This window comes from Gekko japonicus, unplaced genomic scaffold, assembly GCF_001447785.1.
Source record: "Gekko japonicus isolate JY-2015 unplaced genomic scaffold, Gekko_japonicus_V1.1 scaffold389, whole genome shotgun sequence".
Lineage (NCBI taxonomy): Eukaryota > Metazoa > Chordata > Lepidosauria > Squamata > Gekkonidae > Gekko > Gekko japonicus.
This window is the reverse complement of record NW_015173685.1, coordinates 925015-949040: the sequence shown is the minus strand read 5'-3', so window position 1 is coordinate 949040 and position 24026 is coordinate 925015. Positions and strand designations below refer to the sequence as shown.

General features: G+C 47.7%; 1 protein-coding gene across 1 annotated transcript in view; it reads right to left on the bottom strand.

Moving 5' to 3' along the window:
• GRIN3A (glutamate receptor, ionotropic, N-methyl-D-aspartate 3A) overlaps positions 1-21943 on the bottom strand; it is a 177080-nt gene extending 155137 nt beyond the window's left edge. Inside the window, exons 1-2 of the mRNA XM_015423090.1 lie at positions 21752-21943; positions 21176-21616 (exon numbers count right to left, since the gene is read on the bottom strand). Of these exons, the coding sequence (XP_015278576.1) occupies positions 21176-21616; positions 21752-21943 (633 nt within the window). The remainder of the gene's footprint in view (positions 1-21175; positions 21617-21751) is intronic.
• Between the last annotated feature and the right edge of the window lie 2083 nt (positions 21944-24026).

Below are 24026 nucleotides of genomic sequence, written 5' to 3'. Positions count from 1 at the left end.
TGTTACAAAGTGACATGCCCTGATCCCTGTCAATAAGAGGGAAGAGTGTGTGAACATCAAATAAATCTACTTTTATTTAAGATAACAGTTCTGAACGAAATTCCTCAGGAAACACATGGTCCTTCGAAAGCCCAGACCCTGGGTCACAATACCTACCCAGAGAGGAAAAATCTTATAGAAAAGGTGTGGGGAAGCCTAAATTTCCCTGGTGGCAGCCAGAATACCCAAAGAAAAATAAACCATAAGAACTTTTAAAGTAAAACTAGACCTCCCCAGATAAGAGGTCGTCAGTCCCGCATCCATCCCGCACCAACAAAGTGTGAACGCCAAAAGCCGCATTTTTCTTTTGCGCTCATGCGCAGAAGCACTTATGTGCATAAGCGTATATCTCCAGATTACAAAAAAAGAAAGGCCTCTGTAACGATTTCATGTTTATGTGTGTGTGTGTCTTTAAAAGTTTAGTTTGCATGGCTGTGATATTCTAGAGTGCTGGAAGCAGGCAAGTGGTATGATTGGTGAGTGACAGAGAGGGGGAGGGTTTTTGGAATGGATGCTGTGTGGATGATTGGAATGTCAAAAGAAAAAAGAAAAAGAAAGTTAAACAAGGAGTTAGTCAGTCAGAAGAGTGTGCTGTGTAAAAGCAGTTGCTATGAGTTGAGTGCTGTCTCTGAGTTTAAGGAGACTTCATCCCTGTGAGGGAAAGATTGGGTTCTGTGTAGTAAAAGAGTTAAGCAGTTTGTTCGTTTTAAGGTCTGAGAGAGAGAAGTCTTGTGTGTGTTATGAAAAGTTAAAGCATAAAGAAACAGTAACCATATATGGCCTAAGGAAAATATTGTTACAAAGTGACATGCCCTGATCCCTGTCAATAAGAGGGAAGAGTGTGTGAACATCAAATAAATCTACTTTTATTTAAGACACAAGTTCTGAACGAAATTCTTCCCAGGAAACACATAGTCCTTCGAAAGCCCAAACCCTGGGTCACAATACCAAAACCAGTAGGAAAAATATTAAAGGACAAGGTCGGGAACTCCTCAATTTCCCTGGTGGCAGCCAGATTACCCTGAGAGCAAACATAAAGAACACTTTTAAAGTAAAACCTCCCCAAATAAGGGGTCGTCACAGCCTCAAACAACATTTCAAACGTAATCTTGCCTGGGTTCTCTTCAGGTATGAAATTCTAAATCAAGAAGAAGGCAGGCCCATCACAGATTATATGAGGCCACAGCTAAGTATCAACCTTCCATAATCTGTATTAATACATTACAAGAGGGGGACCCATAAGGACTTGCAGGGGACATCTGATTTCCCCCCATCCCCACTATACAGGGAGCGGTGGCGCAGGCAGTAAATGCCTGCCATAATAATATCTAAGAACAGCCATGATGGCTGTTCGAGACCCACCGCAGCTGGAGTGAGCTTTCGGCCCTAGTCCCAGCTCCCGCCCACCCAGCGGTTCGAAAACAATAACATCAAGCGAGTAGATAAATAGGTACCTGGCCTAGGTGGCAGGGGGCACCCTCCTCCGTAGTGGGGTCTGATGGAGTATTGGCGGCGGCAGAATGGCGAGCGGTGATGGCGGAATGACTAGCGGCGGTGGTGAGGAGTGAAGTGGCGAGCAGTGGCGGCAAGGAGGCGCAACACCAGCGGTGGATCGGTCGACGGTTGAGGCAGAGCCAGAAGACGCAAAGGACGTAGAGGCGCAGGCACAGAGCCGGAGCCGCGCCGACACGAACCGCGCGCCAGATGGGTCCGCTGAATACAGCCGACTCCGAAGACCACCAGAAGAAGGAGAAGAGGAGCCAAAACCGAAGCCATGCCGACAAAGCCGAACCGGAAAAAGAACAACGAGTCCCTCCACTGGGTGCCGGTAGGGCAGTCCCCACCCCTGACTATGGGTGGCCATAGATAGGGATAAAAAGTAACTGTAAGCCGCTCAGAGACTCCTCGGGGTTTGAGCGGGATACAAGTTGAAAGCATAAATAAATAAATAAATAAATAAATATTTCCCTTCCCTGAAAGCCCCTATAGAATCTCCTCCTTTCCTACTTCGTTCTTTCCTTCCCACCCCCCAGCTAACCTGCTGTTATATCTGTCTCTTCCAGCTTTCTCTCCATCCCTTCCTACCAGCACCCTCTACTGGGGAAACTATGGCCCAGTTGTGCAGTGCTGGCCCAGTCCAGGTGCATGGTGGTGAACCAGAAGGGACTTTCAGGTAGCACCCATTTTATTTTTGTATCCCCTTCCACAAACCTGGCAATCCCTATCTTCCTCCACAATGGGGATTTAAAGCAGCGTATCACTCATCTCTCCTCCTTTTTATCCTTAGAACAAACCTATAAAGTAAGTTAGGCTGAGAATGTATAACTGGCTCAAGGTTACTTGGTGAGCTTCCATGGCAGAGTGGGGATTCAAACCTGAGTCTCCCAGATCTTGGTCTGAAACTCTAACCACTACATCACACTGGCTTTAGTGGGGTGGCTGCTGTTGAACAGTAACAAGCAGCTGGGCCTGGGTCAGTCATGTAAGTCACATGGCATCAAGTCACCTGGTGGCGGCTATTGGGCCTGGCTTCAATAAGTCCTCCCTCAAAGGCCAAAACAGCCCTGGAATGGGCCCTGCCCCTCCCTGTGCCTTTTACTGACATAAATTAAGGTTGGAAGATTGGCAATTGTGTTGTGGTTGCCTAGCAACAGCTATCACTGGCGGCACCTTTTTCTTAAAGCTACAGGCACTGATTATATCATTTTACAACATTTACCCCCCCCCCCTTAGATTTCAGATTTTTTTGCAAACTGGCTTTTTTCAGATTTAGAGAAAGATCTCTCTTGTCTGTTCATGGCTCTAATCTCCAGATCTAAGTATCCCCAATTTGGCCACATTGAGAAGCATAAAGCAAGAATCCAAGAACCTGCTGTTTCGCAATTTTAAAACCCTAGGTAGTCTGAGGACACTTGGGCTCACCTGAATTCCAGCTCTGTCTCTCCACTTGCTTTGGTAAAGTGATAAGCAGACAAAGTTTCTTGGTCCGCTCTGTATTAATGCTCCCTGTTCTGCCGTAGGAAGCCCATCTTTTAAAATGTATCCTGACCCTTTGAAGAGTACATTTGGACCTTGCTGTTTTACTTCCTTCACGCCAGTGACAGACAAATGCTTCAGCAACAATTTTGATTTCAAAACTTCTGATTTCAAAAAGCCTGAGCCACAGGTGGAGCTAGGGAAACCTCAGCAACCAGAATCTGTATAAGGCAACCTCGTACGGTCTGCTTTGCCTTGAGTAAATTATTTGATTGCTGCATTCTGTTTTCCAAACAGTACAGGAAATGTGAGAGTAGGTGGGCAGAGCTTAGGGTTCCCAAGTACTTACCGCGATCTGGCGGGGGAAACATGCTCCCGGGCCAGACCATTCCTCCCTGTAACACAGCATGCCGTCGCCAGGAAGTGACACTGGGCGACGCTCTGGCAATGGGGCTGAAAACTCGATGGTACCATCGAGTTTCGAGCCCCATTGCCAGAGCATCACCCAGTGTCACTTCCTGGTGACGGCATGGTGCGGCGCGTCTGTTGTCCCCGCAGGAATGATCCTGCGAAGATGTCTGTGTCCCCCGCCGAATCACAGTAAGTATTTGGGAAGCCTGGCGGAGCTCAGGGAAGGGATAGAAGGAATGGGTTTGTAGCACTACTACCCTGTGGGAGCTTCAGCTGACAAATTTACCTTCTGTTACAAATATATGTTCCAGTCCCTCACAAAATGGTGCTGCCTGTTTAAACTGGCAGCTCAGAGACCAGAAGACAAGCAATATTTATAATGACATTCCAACCTTATATTTTCTTTGTCTGTGAAGACTTTCAAAGCATGCCTGACTTTAATTCATTTAATTTTTTAAAACTAACAAACAAAAACACCTTCTCTCTTTCCTGAAAACATTCCTTCGGAAATGTCAAGAAATTAATCTGGATTACTTCCCAGTGCTGTTGCATTTAACTCAAATGGTAGCTGTTCTGCGTGAGTGCATGAGAAAAATGTCAGAGCAGTCTATTGTTAAACAAGCTGCATGCCAGAAACTCATTAAATTAATGATCCAGAGCTGACACCTGTGCACATTTTAGGAGCTCTGCCCATATTACCCGTCTCTACCTTGTCCTCTACTCCCACAAAGTAGAAAGTGGGAAAGGAGAAGGAGGTAGAGAAAAAGATCCTTTCTATCGACTTCCTGGCTAGCTGCCAAACTGGTGTCACAGTAGGCACAGCAAAGCATGTAGGTTGGGAGATATGAGGGAGGGGCATTTTTCTCTGGCTTGGATGGTAATGCCAAGCAGACAGGCTGTAAAGCTCAATTTTTGATTGAAGGTAAGCATTTGCTAAAGCTTGGATTCCTAGTCCCAAGTGTACAGATTTGGCACCAGCTTTTAAATACTGTTCATGGATGGATGGAAACTACTGTCGAGTCACTGCCGACTTATGGCGACCCTGTAGAGTTTTCCAAGCAAGAGCCATTCAGAGGTGGTTTGCCATTGCCTGTCTCTGTGTCACAACCCGGGACTTCCATGGTAGTCTCCCATCCAAATACTAACCAGGGCCGACTCTGCTTAGCTTCTGAAACCTGGTGAGATTGAGCTAGCCTGGGATATCCAGCTCAGGGCAAAAAATAAAGTGAAATAAAATAAAATACTGTTCATGGCAGAGATGTAACTAGAAGATCTGTTCATAAAGTAGCAGTGCCCTACTTTATGGTCTCAGATTTGGGTATGATGCCACCTAATGTGTGGAAAGCTCCTTGGTTTCCTACTTGTTTTGCCCCACATGCAGTGACTTGGGGTCAGTTCATGGCAGAGTGAGTGGCATAGCCTCTGTGTCCCATGCGGAAGGCCCCAGATTCAATGGCAGGCATATCCACTTACAAGGATTCACATAGCAATGTGGAAAACTTCCACTGCCAACCCTGGAGAGTCCATGCTGCTCAGAGCAGACAATACTGACCTTGGTAGATCAATGATCTGATTCATTATAAGGCATCTGTGACTGTACACAAATCACTGGTTTAAAAGTGATAATCCTAGACACTCATTAATGGTCACTGTCTTCTGCCAGTTGACATTTCCCTTTGCCTCTTGGTTTTTTGTTTTTGTTTTTTGCTGGGGGTGGGTGGTGAGTATGTTGTGTGTTCATATGTGTTTGTATGTGCTTGCGAGTCTGGAAGTCACAGTGACCTCTCTGACAACCCCTAGTGGGGCTAGGACGTTACCTGCCTCTGTGTCCTGGCCCTGGTATCCCTTGGAGGTCTCCCTTCCAAGTACTCACCAGGGTTGGCCCTACTTAGCTTCCAAGTTCTAATAAGATCAGGCTTGCCTGGGCTAACCAGGTAGGGGTTCTCTGCTTCTTGTCCCCCCTCCTCCCAAGAGCCTAAGAGAGCTTAGCAATGTAAGATCCACACTATAAGTAAGAGGAAGTGACTTTAAATTATTCAAAGGGATGCTACTTGGTCACAGAATCTGCAATGTTCGAATGGAGTTCTTAAAATACACATTGTGGTGTCAATCTGAACATTCAGTGCTTCAGTGCTTCACTACCCAGCTTTATATTTTGGGTACAGCTGTTAAGTGTTCCTTTAAGCTGCATTTCTCAGAAAGTTAAGGGGACTGTGATGACTATCTTTTGGAACTGCGGACAGGTTGAGCAATCTGAGCAAAGACGTTCTCAAATAGTATTTTCTCTGGGTCTAAAAGAATGAAGGAGAAGCATTTCCCCAATATAAGCAAAGGCTTTCACAAATAGTATTAAAAACAATGAAGGCGAAGCAATATACCAAGCGATACATTAGAAATTACTCATATATGAAGTAAGGCTTGGTATAGTCTGTACTGGAAAACAGGAGACCCAGAAACAAAATGTACTTTTGTGCTGCCAACATAAAGTTCAATTCCTTGCAAGGAAGAATTAGAAGTTTCTGTACTAATTAGCTTGCCAAATAATAAAAGCTCAGATAGCTCAGATGGTATGGAAGGACAGACTCTATACAATGTAAATGAACGAAGCTTAATAGCGACTAGAAACGCACAAGTGAATTACTGAGAGTGTGTTGGTTGGAATCCAGGATGCTGGCAGCATATGTTGGATACACCGTAGGCTCAAAAAATGAGAGAACTTGAGACCTGGACCAAGGGATGGGACTCATCGTGTGCATCCAAAAGAAGATGAATTTTGTTACCGGGCCCATTTATTAATAACAAAGTCTGGGAACATACGCTATCCTAAAGTTTGGATTCCTCCCCATCCAGAAATGATTTTTCCCTCTGCTGCAAAGTATATCGGTTCTTTACTAAGATGGCACAATAAATAGGGCTGGCAACCAATGTTCCCTCTAAGCTGTGGAGTCTTGTGAGCAAACTTTCTACTTTGTGAGCTGCTGGCATTAAAGTTGTGAGCGAATGATTTGGCTACTGCATAAATTCGCTTGCTCTGGAGCCATCCTCCCTGAGCTAAAACAAAAATCTGTGAGCTGGAGGCTAAAATTCTGTGAGCTAGCTCACACTAACTCAGCTTAGAGGGAACATTGCTGGCAACCTCCAGGTGGTGGCTGGAGATCTCCTGGGATTAGAAATGGTCTCCAGGGGACAGAGACTGGGAAAAAATGGCTGATCTATGACATGATATCCTGCTGAGGTCCCTCCCCTCCCCAAATCCTGCCCTCCCTGGCTCCTTCCCCCAAATCTCCAGGTTCCTAACCAGACTGAGCTGGAGAAAAAGGCATTTTTCTCTGTCAAGGGCACCTCTTTCTCTAACAGAAGACAAGGATCCAGCAAGACTACCAAGTTCTCAACAGAGTCTTTCAGTGAATGCTGCCCACCATCAGGGGTAGGAAGGGCATTTGCATTTGAAGCAGTAGCCCTTCCAGCCAGCCTCACTTTTGCATTCCATTCGGCATGCACTGTCTGCGTCCAGCAACAGGACCACTGCACTGAGGAACAGGGCTCCTGCGGTTGCCTGACCCACTCTTTTGATCTCACAAGAACACCACAATCACATGGGAAGAGCTGGCTGTGCCGTGACTGGAGCCAAGGCCATGGGTAGGGCCTACACATCACTGGCTATAAATAATCATGCACCTCCTGTGTGGACAAGAAAACTCAGGAATATCCAATGATGTGTGGATCCAGCCATGGTCTGTGCAGCTCAGCATTATCCCATGCCTATTTACTTAGAAGTCCCATTGACTTCCATGAAGTTGACCTCCTAGTAGGCCCGTACAGGATTGGCATCCTTGGCTTTGTTTCCCACATCGTGTTTGGAGCCGCTTTTCTCCCTTGCATAAGATTACACTACTGTATACAGACTGAAAGTCTCAGGATGTAGCTTTACTGTCAGCAGCAAACCCTCCCCCTCCCTAACAATTACTTGTCAGAGCTTCAAACGCAACGTGTGCCGTTATCAAGGAAGATCCAGGCTGCCTTTGCCAAACGATTGCTTCAAATTGCTGCATTTTCTTTGGAGTTATGATTTATTCTTTCCAAATGGCCATCGTGAAGTAAGCAGCCGTCCCTGGTAATAACAGTGTTTGGATTTATTGTCACTAGACATTAGCAAATAAATCTTGAGGAGGGTGGGTACAGCGGGGGGGAAAAATCAAGCAGTTCTATCAGATTGTTCCCGTTTGACATTACCCTGATGTGTCCAGTGTTTACATGAAGGGCAGGTGTGACAAACGCTTCTTTTTAATCTAAATTCATGACTGAATAAATATCTACCATCCCTACCTTTGCTAGGTCTGCTATATTTTAGTAGTGTCAACATTTGGAAAGAGCTACAGAATTTTGCTGGCATTTCTAAGGATACCTCAATGGTCAGTGTTCACACATTTAGGTTGCATTGCCAGTCTCCAGCTGGGGCCCAGAGATCTTTCAGAATTAGGGATACCAGACCCCTGGTGCAGGCGGGGGTCCCCCAGTTTTAGGTGCTTCTCTCCCCCAATTATGCCCCCCAAACAGGCAAGAAGCCAGAAATAAACGTGATGTGCCTACGTGTCCGAGAAGTGATGTAGGCATGTTGGTGATGTTGGGTAGCAACACTCTGGTTTTTGGGCAAAACTCTATGATAGAAGCTAATTCTACCATAGAGTTTTGCCCCAAAACCAGGGTGTTGCCCCCTGACATGTCTACGTCCCTTCCAGGTCATGTAGGCACATTGCGTTTATTTCCAGTGTTCCTTCCTGCTCCCAATACGTTTGCCCCCCATCTCCCACTGGCAGGTCTGAGGGACCTGGAAACCCTACCCAGAATACAACTAATCTCCAGGCTACAGAGATCAGTTCCATTGGAGAAAATGGCTGCTCTGGAGGGTGGCATTATGCCCTCCCTTCCAACCAGGCTCTGCCCCCAAATCACCAGGAATTTTCCAACCCAGAGTTGGCAACCCTACATTCAAGCAAGGGCTGTGCATTCCTCTCTGAGGAGAGATGCCTTATCTCCTGGATAGTTGGCAAGCAGCAAAAGCCTTCACTGTGTGTTTTAAGGTTCCCCCCCCCTCTGAGCTGGGAGCAGGCAGGGAAGGGGGGAGGAGATCAGCTGCCCTCATAAAAATGCTAATGGGATGGTCAAGCTGTCCCCCCCCCTCTCTCATAACAGGGAATAGGAGCTGGGTGGACTTTACGCTAGATAGGTTTTCAGGAAGGAAGGAGACAATAGTAAAAGAAACCTTGACCTGGGCTGACTGGGGTCAAGGGGAGGCGGAACAGAGGGGATAAATTCTTCCGGCAACAGGAAATAGCTCTTTTTCCTTGGGATGCTGAGTTTAACAGACGTCTTGTGTGAGGTGGGGAGCAGGCAGCCATTTGGGACCATGCAGCTGGCCCAAAGAGCTGGGAGCAAGATTCAAGGTAATGGAGGACCTTTAGAGAACTACAACTAAGATAAAGAGCCTGTCCTCTATTTTACCATCAGAAAGGGCAAGTGTAGCTGACAGGGATAGAGGATTTGTGTTTTATCAATTTAGTTTGTTCTTCCTTGCTTCAGTCTGGTGTGGTGCTAAAAATATGCTTGTAAACATTTTCTTTTTCATAAATATTTTAAACTATTGATGCAAGGAGTGGTTCTCTGTACCACATAGACCCACACTGTTTCGGAAACACTATTTTAAAAGGGAGCCCCAGGAGGGGGGAAGGCAAGCAGTTGGCAACTGGCTATTCCCCCAGGGGTGCACAAAGCAGTAGGCTGTCCCTGTGGTAGCCAGGCACTGGGCTAGCGGGAGACACAGAGGTGAGGCCTCTGAGTTGGGAGGGGAAGCTGAGGGTCCTGATCCCCTCAGTGCAAAATCGCTATATTGATCAGGTGGTGGTAGCGGCTACTGGAAATAAGGAGGATGAGGATGAAGAGATTGGAGTTATGCCCCACTCCTTTCCATTCCCCTCCCCACAACAGACACCCTGTGAGGTAGGTGGGGCTGAGAGAGCTCTTTCGAGGCATGCTCTTGAGAGAACAGCCCTGGGAGAACTTGTGACAAGCCCAAGGTCACACCAGCAGCTGCATGTTGGAAATCAAACCCGGTTCTCCCACATTAGAGTCCGTGCTCCTAACCACTACACCAAACTGGGAACCCCCCTAGGAGGGCAGGGTGGAATGGGCCTGCAGGCCAGTGTAGGCACGTTCTACCACACACCCCAACTGAATTTTGTTACTCAGTACAATTTGATTACATCCTCTCACCAATGAACTCAGGCTTTCGAGTAGGCTTTCGAGTAGGAGCCGCTGCCCCCATCATCCGCCACCATTATTCCATCTGCACCCCCCCCTTCTTAATTCCGCAAATTGACCATCTCTGGAGTGGACAATACCGGGGGTGTGAGACGTTCCTGGCAGGTGACAGCGCTGTAGGGACGTATATTGTTGTTACTATATATTATTATCATTACTGTTGTTGCTTAGCATAAGTTATCTTGGTACCCCATCTTGAATCTATAGTTAAATATCCTTGGAGCACCGTGGAAGGCATTTTAAGTGAATTGTATTTACTGTATTTTATACTGTTTTGTGTTGTTTTATTGTTTTAACTTCGGCATTTATGCCCCTTGTGAGCTGCCCTGAGCCTTCGGGGAGGGCGGGATATAAATTTAATAAATAAATAAATAAATAAATAAATAAATAAAACAGAGTACACAGCTCTGGTAGGTTGGGCTGACTGGCCTGAAGTCACCTAGCAAGTTCTGTGGCACAGTGGGGATCTGGACTCAGGAGTCCCTCATCTACTGTTCTCACTACTACACTATGCTGGCTATGTCATACACATTCTGTATGTAATGTATGAGTCATACCAGCCTAACACATTAGCATCTTGCCTGAGCTGCATAATATATTCTAGACAGTTCCAAGAAGAAAACCAGACATTATTTTATTGAACTACGTAGAAATTGTTCATCTATCAGGAATTGATGTTAAATTTCTTAGTCTTTGCCAGAATAGTGCTTCCATGCTATTGGAAGTCCCAGCTTTTACCTAGCAAAGGGGAACGGTTATTTAAAATGGGGGATACAACGAAACTGGTAACATTAATAACACTGCTGGATTCTAGGAGTGTTTGACATATGGATGTGAGCTTGGTGACCGTTGTTTTATAACTTGCAGAAGGAAGTAACAACTTTATGAGTATTTATTTCTTAGGCGTGTTGTAAAACTAGTATGTTGTCGCTGAAAATTTATGCAGTTAAAAGTAATTTTTCGGTTATAGCAAATCAAAATAAAAACATTCTGTTTCGGGCAGTGTTTGGCCAGCTATGGAGTTTTACGTGGGCCTCTGTAGCTTTGTTTCTTGATCAGCACAAATGTTATTCAGTGAGCTTGCTGGCAAGTGCTCACCAGGAATTCCCAAGCAAGTTGCATGGCTATAGCAGCCAGAAAGTTGCTTTAAAAAGAAAGTGGAATATGGAAGAAACTGGCTTCTGCAACCTGTACTAAAGCCTCTATCTATCTATCTATCTATCATCTATCTATCTATCTATCTATTCTATCTGTCTGTCTGTCTGTCTGTCATCTATCTATCTATCTATCTATCTATCTATCTATCCATCCATCCATCCATCCATCTTCCATCTATCCATCTATCCATCTATCTGTCTGTCTGTCTGTCATCTATCTATCAATCTAGCTATCAACTATCTATCTATCTATCTATCTATCTATCTATCTATCTATCTATCCATCCATCCATCCATCCATCTTCCATCTATCCATCTATCCATCTATCTGTCTGTCTGTCTGTCATCTATCTATCTATCTATCTATCTATCTATCTATCTATCTATCTATCTATCATCTATCTATCTATCAATCCATCTATCCATCCATCTATCCATCCATCTATCCTCCATCTATCCTCCATCTATCCTCCATCTATCCTCCATCTATCCTCCATCTATCCATCTATCCATCATCATCATCATCTATCTATCATCTATCATCTCTCTGTCTGTCTGTCTGCCTGCCTGCCTGCCAGCCAGCCAGCCAGCCAGCCAGCCAGCCAGCCAGCCAGCCATCACAATTGTTTGGGGGATGTTCAGTGGCAGGGCTGGACTTATGCACAAACTAAGTAAGCACCTGTTTATGGCCTATGATTAAGAGGGGCCTGTAAATTAGGGTTGCCAGGTCTGGGTTGAGAAATACCTGGAGACTTTGGGGTGGGTGGGTCCAGGAGAGGGCGGGGTTTGGGAGGGGAGGGGTCTCAGCATGGTACAGTGCCATAGAGTCAACCACTCAAAGCAGCCCTTTTCTCCAGGGGAACTGATCTCTGTCAGCTGGAGATCAGTTGTAAAAGCGGGAGATTCCCCAGGCCCCACTTGGAGGTTGGCAACCCTATGCAACTCCCACAGTGTGGAGGGGAAGCTTTGGTGCTTGAAAAGGTGTGTAGGGGGGGAAGAAGAGCACCTCTCCATATCATGCTGCAAGGACCCGCTCCTGATTGCAGACTTTTAAAACCACTTGCATCTTCCCCGGGTCAGACCTGGGGATACCATCTCGTCTTGTTTGGCCCTTAAGGTCCTGGGGCCAAGCCCATTCATCCTCCATCTCTACTGTGCTCCGCACACTCTAGAGTGCCAGAAGAACCACTGCATACGAACCTTCTACAGTCCGTTTCATCCATCCCCCTGCAAGCAGAGAGCAGCTATGCACTGCCAGTCAGACCAGCCCTGAATCTAAAACTTGGGCAGTGATTATATTCCAGGATAGTTTTCGCTGCTGTCACCTTCAAGCAACCTTACAAAGTTTTTTGTCAGGAGCTGCCAGCCTCCAAGGAAGAAAGGTCTGCTCCCCAGATGTCAGCTCCAATCAATACTCTGTCAGAGAGCCGGTGAGCAAGCTAGAGCTCCAGTGTTACAACACCCCCCCTCTCCCTCCATCTCCTGTCTCCAAACTGACTAATATGCTCAGCTGCAAGAATGCAGGAAGCATCTCAGGACTTGTTCATGCAGTGAATCGGGACAGCTTTCCCCATATAAGCCACTTTCAAGTCTACTGAGATATCCATAGTTTCAGGTGGGTACTTGTGTTGGTCTGCAGTAGAAGGCCACGGGTCAAGTCTAAAGTAAAGGTAAAGGTTCCCTTGCTCGAAAGCCAGTCGAGTCCGACTCTAGGGTTGCGGTGCTCATCTCCGTTTCAATGCCGAAGAGCCAGCGCTGTCCGAAGACGTTTCGGTGGTCATGTGGCCGGCATGACTAAACACCAAGGCACACGGAATGCTGCTCCCTTCCCACCGAAGTGGTCCCTATTTATCTACTTGCAATTTCTTGTTTTCGAACTGCTAGGTTGGCAGGAGATGGAAGTAGAGGCGGGAGCTCACTCCGTCATGCGGCACCCTGGGTCTCGAACTGCTGAACTACTGACCTTACACAGCCTGCAGTTCAGCGTCTTAACCACTTGAGCCACCACAGCTCTCTCTAGTATAGGTCAAGTCTAGTAACACCTTAAAGACCAACAAGATTTCCAGAGTGTAAGCTTTCAAAAGCCAAATCTTCTTTACTCAGATCCCTTCATAAGCAATGCTCCCTCTAAGCTGTGGGTCTTGTGAGCAAAAATTCTACTTTGTGAGCTATTGGCATTAAAGCTGAGAGCAAGTGATTTGGCTGCTGCATAAATTAGGTTGCCCTGGAGCAATGGTCCCTCTAAGCTGTGGAGTTCTGTGAGCAAAAATCCTACTTTGCGAGCTACCGGCATTAAAGCTGTGGGCGAGCGATTTGGCTACTGCATAAATTAGTTTGCTCTGGAGCCATCCTTCCTGAGCTAAGACAAAAATGTGTGAGTCGGAGGCTAAAAAATTGTGAGCTAGCTCACATTAACTCAGCTTAGAGGGAACACTGCTCTGGGGCCAGCCTTCCTGAGCTAAAACAAAAAAATGTGTGAGCCAGAGGCTAAAAAACTGAGCTAGCTCACACAAACTCAGCTTAGAGAGAACACTGTTCACGAGATATTCATTTTGTCCCCCACTTGAAAGCCCATTGCCCAAAGAAATAGAACTATTGCTGAGAAGACCAGGGCCTTTCCTGCAGTAGCCACAAGGTTAGAATGCGAGCCCCAACCCCCACCAAGCTTGCGCTGGCGGGGGAGGGCTGATTTGCCTCCTCTAGAGGCAGAAAGAAGAAGACCTGGCTCCTGCCCCCTTCCTCACAGTCCTTTGGTGTGCTCGGCCCACCCTCCCGCCCTATTTGACACCGATAGGGGGGGGAGCCAGCCTATTTAGGCCTGGCTGCTGCCCCTTACCTCACCAGTCCTTTGGCGTGCTCGGCTCACCCTCCCGCCCTATTTTTAGTGCAGGTTTTACCGGTTGCCTTTTTGTGGGACCAGGTAGGAATTTTTTGCCTCCATCAATTTGGCCTGTGGATGGGGGTGTTTTTGCCTACCTTGCACTGATGATGGTGGTGTTGGTATATTGGTTTCGGGGGGGGGCGGGTTCTTAATAGTATGGTCACTTTAGGTTTGGCGGGGTAGCGCGATCAGGATGGAAATGGTGAGCACCTGGGCATTGTTATAAAGGAACTTAAGGGTCCTCCAGGAACGGCTTTCAGGCTGTTCGGGCTCAAGGCCGGGAAGGGGTGATCTTCCTTGGAACAATCTGGCTCGGCCTACCTTAGCGGGCCTTTGCAACTTCTGGGGTGGTGGGTCAGGGGTTCTCTTGAACATGTCATGCTGCTGGTCGAAAGCTACCTTCGGTGGCTTGAGATCAGGGCAGGTGCCCAGAAGGAAATGAAGGCTGTCAGGAGATTGACACCTGTCATATTCCTCAGTACATTTCTGGCAACCCCTCGCCAGTAGTTGTTGTTATTAATTAATTAATTAATTAATAAAGTGGCCCTTGTTAAATCCACACTGGTGTCTGTCTCTTTATTTCGACTGAGGGGGCAATGGAGCTTCTGAAAGACATGACAGTGCACCATTTCACAAAGACTCACTTGTTTCTGCAGGCATTTTGACGTTTGTGCTGCTGGAACAGGCCAGTTGGAAGCTGCCGGGTCTTTTGCTGCTCTGCTGGCCCTTTTATGTAATAGCTGTCTGATGTCTAATGCATATCATTTGTTTTATTGCCATATTTTTAGATAATTTGTTAACCTCCTCCTTAAGACAGTAGAGGACCATGTCATCATCCAGTTAAGGGCTATATGCTCATAGAGGCAAACCTCTCTGTGCATACTCCTAGCCGGATGGAGAACTGCATGCAAACTGCACACGTGTGATTCCACAGTCCAGTCCCGTCAGCAAGAGCTGTACATATATAGCTTTAGATTAAGATGGATAGACCGTGTTAGTTTGTCTGTAGTAGCAGAAAAGAGCAAGAGTCCAGCAGCACCTTAAAAACTAACAAAATTTGTGGCAGGGTAGGAGCTTTCGTGAGTGACTGCTCACTTCTTCAGATGCATATGTAACTTTGTTTACAATACTAAAATCCGACTGACTGGCTATTTGGGAGGGCACGTGCTGTCTAGATTCAGCCCCTCTCCCTTATTCTTCCTTGCCAATTAACTGTTTGTCACATTTTCAGGGTTTTTTTTTAAAGGGCTGCATGTATACACATAAGGTGGCTCACTATGCCCTTTGCTGGATGACAAATGAAGTATTTTAAATAAGGTCAAGTTACAGGCTAGGGTAGTCCCATGGGGATTCTTTTTGAATAAGAGAAACAGTCTAGGAAGGCTGGTGTTTTGAGAGGAGAAAAAGGCAGAACACATTTCTACCCCAAACTGTGACTCCCTGAGGTTGTTTTCTGTTTAAAAAGTATATCAGGTCTTCATTAAATACTTTGCCTGTTGTTTACTCCAAGTAAATTAAGTAAGTATTGCGATGAAAGAGAACTGTATCACATGGTGTCATTCCCAAGAAGGAGAACAAAACTCAAGAGAAGGGACATTATCCTGCCAAAGTGAAGAAGAAGAAGAGAAGAGATTGGATTTATCCCCCGCCCTTCACTACCCAAAGGTGTCTCAGAGCGGCTTACAAACTCCTTACCCTTCCCCTCCCCACAACAGACACCCTGTGAGGTAAAAGAAGAAGAGAAGAGATTGGATTTATCCCCCGCCCTTCACTACCCAAAGGTGTCTCAGAGCGGCTTACAAACTCCTTACCCTTCCCCTCCCCACAACAGACACCCTGTGAGGTGGGTGGGGCTGAGAGAACTCTGACACAAACTGTTCTTTTTCAAGAACAGCTCTTATCAGAGCTAGGGCTTGCCCAAGGTCATCCAGCCAGGTGCAAGTGGGGAATCAAACCCAGTTCTCCCAGATTAGAGTTCACGCACTTAACCACTAGACCAAACTGAGGTGTTTTAATCTCCCATTGAGATCAACAGGAACGTTAAGATGCCTTAAGTCTTTGGAAGAAGGTAGGATAGAAATAATTAATTAAATAAATGACACATTGTGATGATCACCCCAATGTACTTCCCCAGTGGTGGTCACCACACATGGGAATCCAGGTTGCCCTTCTGCTAGAAGGTTGGAAGCCTTACCTTCAGCTTCCCTGGGGAAGAGAAAGACATGCCTCCCCCTCCCCTCCCCCAATGACCAATTGGCCCAGGGACAGCTAGAGGTAAGTGGGGCACACTTGTCAGAAGATCTGGGCAGAAGCCACCAAGTGGATGTGGTGGGTGAGGAATAAATATGGAGTCAAGGGGGGTGGGGTCTGATGAGAAGGAGGCAGAGCATGAAGGGGTATGGTCTGCTGAAGTGAATGAAAGCAGTACAGAGCAGTTGGTGAGGAGGCACTGGAGAGATATAGAGCTGAGGGGCTGAGAGAGCCCCATGAAGCACAGGCATCAGGCAGAAGAGCAGGAGAAGGAAGCAGCTGCGGGTGAGGGCAAACCACAGCCCACAAGGAAGTGCCTGAGAGTGTCTCAGCTGTATCTTACTCGGGAGATGCGCAGCAAAGGGCAATAAATGTCACTGCCCCATTTTGTATCAGTATCTGATACAAGGCAACTGATGAAGGCAACTTGGCGTCTCAAAAAGCTTAAACGGTGGAAATTGTATTGGTCTCCAAGGTGCTACTGCACTTGAATCTTGCTCGTCTACTGCAGACCAGCATAGTTATCCACCTAGAAGTGTCCTGTTCATGACTGAATTAAAAACAGCTCGGTAGGTTACACTCTCCTCTCCATATCTCAAAACCTTTCACATTCATCAATCTAGCATTATAAATTGACCCTCTGGAAAGATTGGCTAAGGCTGAATTGTGACCCATTGTGCAGTGCTTTGTACGTATTAGGTCATAAGTACATAGACATGTAAGTACCCTACTGGACCAGACCAAAGATTTATCTCCTCCAGCTTCCTGGGTGAGCAGAAGCTTCCAGAGATCCCTCAAGCAGGGTAGGAAGTCAACTGCTGATCCTCCCCGGCAAGTGGTGCTCAGGAGCATGTTGTCTCCGAACAAGGAGGTTTCGGGTAGCCACAAGAGACGCTGAATTTGTCAACTCCCATGAATGTGTCTAATCATGAATGTGCCGAATCCCCCTTTAAAGTCATGGAAGCGGTGGCATACTATACGTTTTGGCAGTGAGTTCTAGGTGTTAATTACGTTTTGTAAGAAGAACTTTTCTTTTTGTCTGTCCAGAGTCTACTGTCCATCACCTTCTTTGAGTAACCCTCAGCACTGGTATTTTGGAAGAGAGAGGAAACGTTCTGTCCAATTTTTCCATGTCATCCATAACTCCTCTATGTCCCCACTTTCCCCCCTAATCTCAAAACTCTGGAGTCTTTCCTGATAGGGAGTATACTTCAGCTCCTTGGTCATTTGGGACACCCTTTTCTCAGCTCTTTTGGAGAGGAGGTAGCTAGAATGTCTCAGAGTATTCCAAAAGTGACTCCACCAGAGATCATGAGGGGTGGGGAGGTTACTGTATTGGTCATTTTATGTCCAATCCAGAGCCTCTTCTGTTGGGTGTGTCCAGTGAAAAGCACCTCAAGCAGAAAGGCTGAGACAGGTCCCTCGCTGAGACCTTGGAGAGCTACAGCAAGCCACAGTAGACAGTGCTGAGCTCCAAGAGCCATTATTGACATGACTGTATAAGGTAGACCCTTATATTATAAGATCTCTTGCTGCTTCCTTCTAGGTACCGACCTGGCTCAGCAGGCTGACTTATGTCCTTAGATTACCTCTTTGTTTAGAACACGTGCTCGCAGATTTGTTTCCAGCGTCCACTTCCGTACGTTTTAACAGTCAACCCGATTGCCTCATCCCTGATTAGTCACAGAAGGGGTGCATCAGAGTCCAGCTCCATCATTTTGGTTCATAAGGTTCTAAATATACAGTTCTAGCTTCTTGCTGCCTGGCTGTATAGGGTGCCAACTCTTCCTCTGTACAGCACATAGAGGACAAAAGTGGAAAGTCTATGCGGAATCATGAGAGGGCAAACCACACGCTGGCCTCATGAAACAATATGATCGAATTCAGTGTAAAGTAAGGTACAGGGTCCCCCCCCCCAGCCATGTGTGCATTGTTCCAGATGTCAAATGTATAATTACATGCAGACATATTACAGAATGTTTCATTCTTTTAATAAGCTCAAGTCCAGTTCATAGATATTCCAATGGTGTGGTTGTCAGTCGGAAGCTCAGTCCCAGTTGGGTTGTTAGTTGTTTGCTGAGAGGGTAGTGCACATGGTTCAGCTCAACCATAACCATTGGAGAAATACCTCCATAATGGATGTTTTCTCTGCCGTGGCTATATGGGGCTTGAACCACAAGTCCTTCAAATGGAAAAAAAAGTGGCTGGGTGGCACAGCTGAATGTTCATGTGATTTGGAGTCCCATTAGCAACCGCACTGCTGTGATATTGCATGCACTTAGAGCACAGCTGCACATAACAAAGGATGAAATGTTCTGCAATAATATTTCTGTATGTAATGATGCATGATTGAAAGGCATGGAAAATGGCATCATTTGGCTCAGGCAAGCAACAATCTTTTTTTTAAAAAAGAAGCAGGATTGTTTTGTCTATTACATTCCTATTGTATCCTCCCCCCAAGAACCTCTGGGCAGCATACATGTCCCTACCCATAACAAGCCTGTGAGGTAGGTCAGATTGAGAAAGAGTGACAATGCCACTCAATGAACTTCATGGCAGAGTGGTGGATTGAAGATGTTTCTTTCCAGTTCTACTCCCACACTCTAATGAGTGCCCTACACTTGCTTCCTGTTTTCTATTGGTTACTATCTGTGGTGGAGACCAAATATGTCCAATAGTGCATCCCATTCATTTTTTTCCACAAGGTGCCTGAAAACTGAGCTTGGAATGAACTGCTACACCATGGGTGCCATTGGCTGGTCATGCTAGAGAATCTCTCACTCACTCACTCACTCACTCACATACACACACACATGCACCATTTCTACCAAGTACTCTGTTAAATATGGCTGAGAAGATTCCACAGATACATTATGCTGCTCATCATCTGGAAATGAAGACTAGAAAATGTCCCAAGAAATATCAGCCGAACAGCATTCAAGAAGCCCTCAGACCAAATAAGGATTGTTTTCTATCTGGAAGTCTTTCAGAAAGCAAGCTTAAAAGCTGGATCCCAAAGTACACAAGCCAGCAGTGGGAGCAAAGAAGCATTTACAAATAACTGCAGATCAGATGGTTTGCCTAGATAAATAATCCAGATTCTACAAAGTAAGATGCTCCCCCATCCTACAAAGTAAGTCACTCCCCATCCTGAGTTAACCAAACAGCCTGGGGAGGGAGGAGGTTCCCACGCATTCTTAGTCCAAGGAAATTTCCCATTTCTCTCCACTAGCAAGACTGCTCACTAGCAGATCACTCTGATTGTGACACTCCCTTAGTTCAGCTTCTCTTATGTATATTTATTAGGGATAGACGAACGGGACTTGCAGCACATCTGCCCAACTGAGGACTCACTACACTGAAAGCAGCCCACTAGTCATGTATCAATGGACATATTACCCCGCCTCTCTTTTTTTGGAGCCTGCTTGGTACTGCAAGCCGTGGGTATGGGGCAGGCTATTACATATGCCAGAGAGGCTGATTGATAGTGGTCACAAGCCCTGAACTGTAAAAAAGGGGGAAAAATGCAAAAGTACAATGTTTCTTCCAGCTTCCACATGGACCGAGGCATATGGATTTGTTAAACTGGAAAAAAAAAAGGTAAAATGGACATGAACCTTCAAAGAAAGAAGATACAACCAGTGTTCTATCTAAAAGCTTGTATGCTGTCTTCTCTCCCTGACTCTTTGCCACCCTCTCCCCAACAAAGTATAATCCTGAAGTCAGTTACTTGCAAATGCATCTTATCCTACCCATATCTATTCAGATATGTCCCATTGAGTACAGTGGAGTTTACTCTTCACTAAAAGTACATAGGACTACACTCTTGGTCCTCATGTGCCTCAGTTCTCCATGGAGAAAATAATAGCTCTCACTGACTTAAAGTGGCCTTTTTGGATTATAAGACCTCCTGCGAACCAAATGAAGAGGAAAACGAGGGAAAGACATGGTAAAACTATTAAAAATGGCTACTCTCATAAATTCCCTGGGGCAAAGATATATGGGTCAGATCTCTAATCTGTGGCTTGTTGCTCTGCCACAGTCCTATATTCTAAATGCAAGCAAGCAAGCAAACACAAAAACTGTCAGAAGAGTTCCTTGTTAAAGGATACACCAAAGTTGCTTTTTAAGTACTGGTGCAATCCAAAGAAGAGTTACAACTTTCTAAGGCCACTGACTTCAATAGACTTAGAAGGATATAACTTGGTTTAGGATTGCCCTGTAAGGCAGCAGTGATCATTGCTGTAAAATTATAAATATTGATACAAATAATAATGTATCCAACAATGGACATTTCAGTCTCGCCCAATTATGATGTATCTCTGTATTGTTCTGTGTCTGTACGCGCAAGTGAAACACATTCAGAGTTGACTGTGTGAGCTACAACCAGTCTGTTTTTCCTTAACTCATGCATTAAATGATTCCTGGATATACGGAATAGCAGATGCACAGATACATTAAGGGAGATCCAGTCTGAGCTGTTTAAAAGTTTCATGAGTTCCAGAAACGACACAAGCGGCTTCAGCAGGCACACACGTTCAGACCACAGTTAAAACAAAATGGCTCTATCTATCAATCAGTCCCGTTTGGGTTAGGTGGATTCTCAGAATCCAAAATAAGTAAGTAAAAGCCTGTCCTCTCATTCTCTGGAACCAGTCCTGGAACAACCATCACCCTGATTCACAAGCGTTTTGGCTAAGAGGAGCTAATCTCTTTAGTGGGTAGGAAACAGCAGAGGGAGAAAATCTACCGTAGCAAATGCCAACGCACAAGTGAGTGGTTTTTTTTTTGTTCTTAATTGAGACGAGTTGCAAAGAGAAAACTTGGAAAGGGAGAAATATTGGGAGTCTTTCTTTGCCTGGCTTCCAAGCGCAAAGCTCCGGTTTAGGTGGTGCGCTGTCCGTGGTGCTGATTCCTTAGAGCTAAGCGCAAAGCAGACTTGCTTGCGCTCTCCCGTCTCCGCTGGAGCCTCCCCACTTCGTTGAAAGTCTTACATACATATTGATAGTATAGTGGCTCCCTCTAACAGGTTTCCTCCTCCAATCCCGTCACCACTTCCCAGCGCAACATCCACAGTGGCGCGAATCCCCCCCCCACAGCCCCCGGCGTGCTCCGACCCGGCTGGGCGCCCCCCCGTCCTTACCTGGCTCTTTCGGGGGAACTCGTTGAGCACGATGCTGACGACGGGGATGTGCAGAGCGGTGGCCACGAAGTCCATCTCCAGCATCTCGCTTCGGCTCTGTGGGAAAGCGAGGATGGCGGAGACCCCTTGGACCACCACGGTGTGGCAAATGCTCTGCAAGAAGGAGACCGGGTCGTTGCTCCAGGAGGCGCTGGGAGAAGAGAAGGGGAAGAGAGGGAGGTCTCCCAGCCCGGCCTCGATGGCCATCACGACCTCCAGGGACAGGTTGTAGGGCAGGAGCCCTCGGACGCGGTTGAGGTTCTCCACGGCCCCCAGGAGCGCCTCCCTGGGCAGCAAGGGCAGGAGTTCCCGCCGGTCCCGACTCTCGTTGCCGACGAGGTTCCCGGCGTCTAAGTGCGCCCTGCTCCTCAGGCCGGTCCCGCTCCCGCTCCTCCACCTCCCCTGCCATCCGGAGCCTTTCCGGTCCGTCGTCCCGGGCGTCTGCGGCACCGCTTCGGGGGCTGCCCCGGCTCCTTCTCCGGCAGGGATGCCCGCGAGCGGGATGTCATTGCGCGCCTCCCAGTCTCCGGCGCCGGCTCGGGAAGTCGTGGCAGCCCAAGGCTGCAGGTGCGCCGCCCCGATCCTGACCGTGTGCCCGATCCGCTTGAGGATCTGGCAGGGCTGCGGGTGGCAGGAGGAGCCGGGCACCCCGGCCAGCACGAGGGCGCAGGGGGGCAGGAGCAAGAGGCAGACCCTGCTCAGGAGCCACCACACGCTCAGCCTCCACATCACGGGAGAGCCAGGCGACCGGCGCGCCCCGGAGAAGCCCGCTTCTCCTCCCCCCCCAGCCCGCTGGCTCGCCGCCGCCTCAGCCTCCGCCGCCGACGCTAGGCGCTCCTCTCCCGCCTCCAGCCATGCAAGTGGAAGGGCTCCCCAGTCACTCCGGCCGCCTCCGGGGCTCCAAACGCCGGCATCAGCCAGGGCACCGACGGACAGCCGCCTCGCCGCCTAGGCGCCGGCTCCCGGGGAGCCCCGCCTCGAGATCCCGCGCCGTCCGCCCTCACCACTCCCCCAAGTGGCCCCGGGGCTCGGGAGCCGCCTCGCCAGAGCCATGCAGTCCCGGCGGGAGGATGGCGCTAGCCCGCCCGGGGGCACCGCGGCTGGGCGCGTCGAGGAGGAGGGAGGACCCAGGGGGGGATCCGGCTCTCCCGTGGTCCGCTGGCGACGGCAAGAAGCGGGGAGAGCCCAGCCTCCAGAGCCGCCTCATCTCCCTTCTCCGGCGGCGACTTCTCCCCCCTTCTCCCTCGCAGGCGCCTCTCCTCCCGGCTCCGGGGGCTCTTGGCGAAGAAGAGCCCGAAGTTGCCGAGCGCGGGAGGCTGCCCTGGCGGAGCGAGCGGCAGCCGCGCTTCGCTGCTCGCTGCGGTCCGAAGTGGCTCCAGTCGGTCGCTTGGCTGCGCTAAACTCCCACCGACTGACTTGCCAAAGGCGGCTTCGGAGAGGAGAGGAGAGGAGAGCAGGTAGCCGCCGGAGTCGGGCGCGCTTGCCGCTCGGAATGCTGGGAGTTGTAGTTCTCTGGGAACAAGCCTATGTGGAGCCCCGGATTCCGGGAACGGCCGGGATTCCTGTTCGCGGGTCCTTTTCTTTGCTTTTCCGTCACACCGTCGAAGTCTTCCCGGACAGCGGACGGATCTGTCCGAAAGCCCTGCGTAGATTTACGGTGCTCTCCGACGCACAGTCGCTCCAAGCGCAACCTGCCAATTTCAACGGGATCAGATCGGGAGTGACTGAGTGTGCGGGATAGCTCCGTAAATCCATACAAGGTCTTCTTCGAGCACGTCCCTCTGCTCTCCTGGAAGACTTCGACGGGGCGAGGGTCAAAGCAAAGCAAAGGACTTTCCGCGGCATCGTCCGAATTGCGGCACGATTCAGAATCCTTTTATGCCCGTCGACTCAAGGGGAAATCATCGCAGGCGGCCGTCTGCTGGCGTCTAAGGCTTCAATTTCTTTTTTTCTTTTTAAAGGAAGAAAAGAACAGCGGTCTCAACTTGGGTTACCGTCTTTTTTTTCTGACAAGGCTCTTGTGCCTAAGACCTGTATATTCGGCACAGGAGCCATAGCTCCGTGATATTTGATTACTTACTGACTTCATGAATCTGATTACTTACTGACTTATTTATTGAAATTGTATGAATTGCATTTTATATTTTGCATTTGCTGGTTTTAAACCGTATGTTGGTTTAAAATTGCTTATAAGCTGCCCTGAGTGGAGAGAGGGAGAGGTAGAAATTAATTAATTAATAAAATAAATAAATAAATATGTCTCCCCTAATAGGCGCCAAAGCAGCTCGCCTCATTCTCCCCTCCTCCACTTTATCCTCACCTGGGTTAGGCTGAGAGTGTATGACTGGCCCAAGGGCATCCAGCAAGCAACCATGGCAGAGTGAGGATTCGAACCTGGGTCTCCCGGATCCTTTGCATGCAGAAGAACCCAGGTACAATCCTGGGGCAACTTCAGGATCTACCAGGATCAGGTAGAAGGTTTACATGAAGGACCTCTCCCTGAGAGCCACTGCTAGTCAAAATAGACAACACTGATCCTGACAAATAGTCTGACTCAGTAGACGACAGATTAATTTACTCAGAAGAGGCAGAAATTCAACAGGTGATGCTTTCAACCCCCCCACACAGATGTAGTGCCGGGGGGGGGGGGACTAAGACTTCCTTTTGTGGCATGCTCTTCGTTTATTAAAGGCACAGGAGCTTTGCCCAGTGACCAAAAATGGCACCTCTATTTCCAGTAACTTCAGAAGGATGCAGGAAGGAAGATTATCCGTGCACATTTAGATTATTTGACAGGTGGGAACTTGTACGT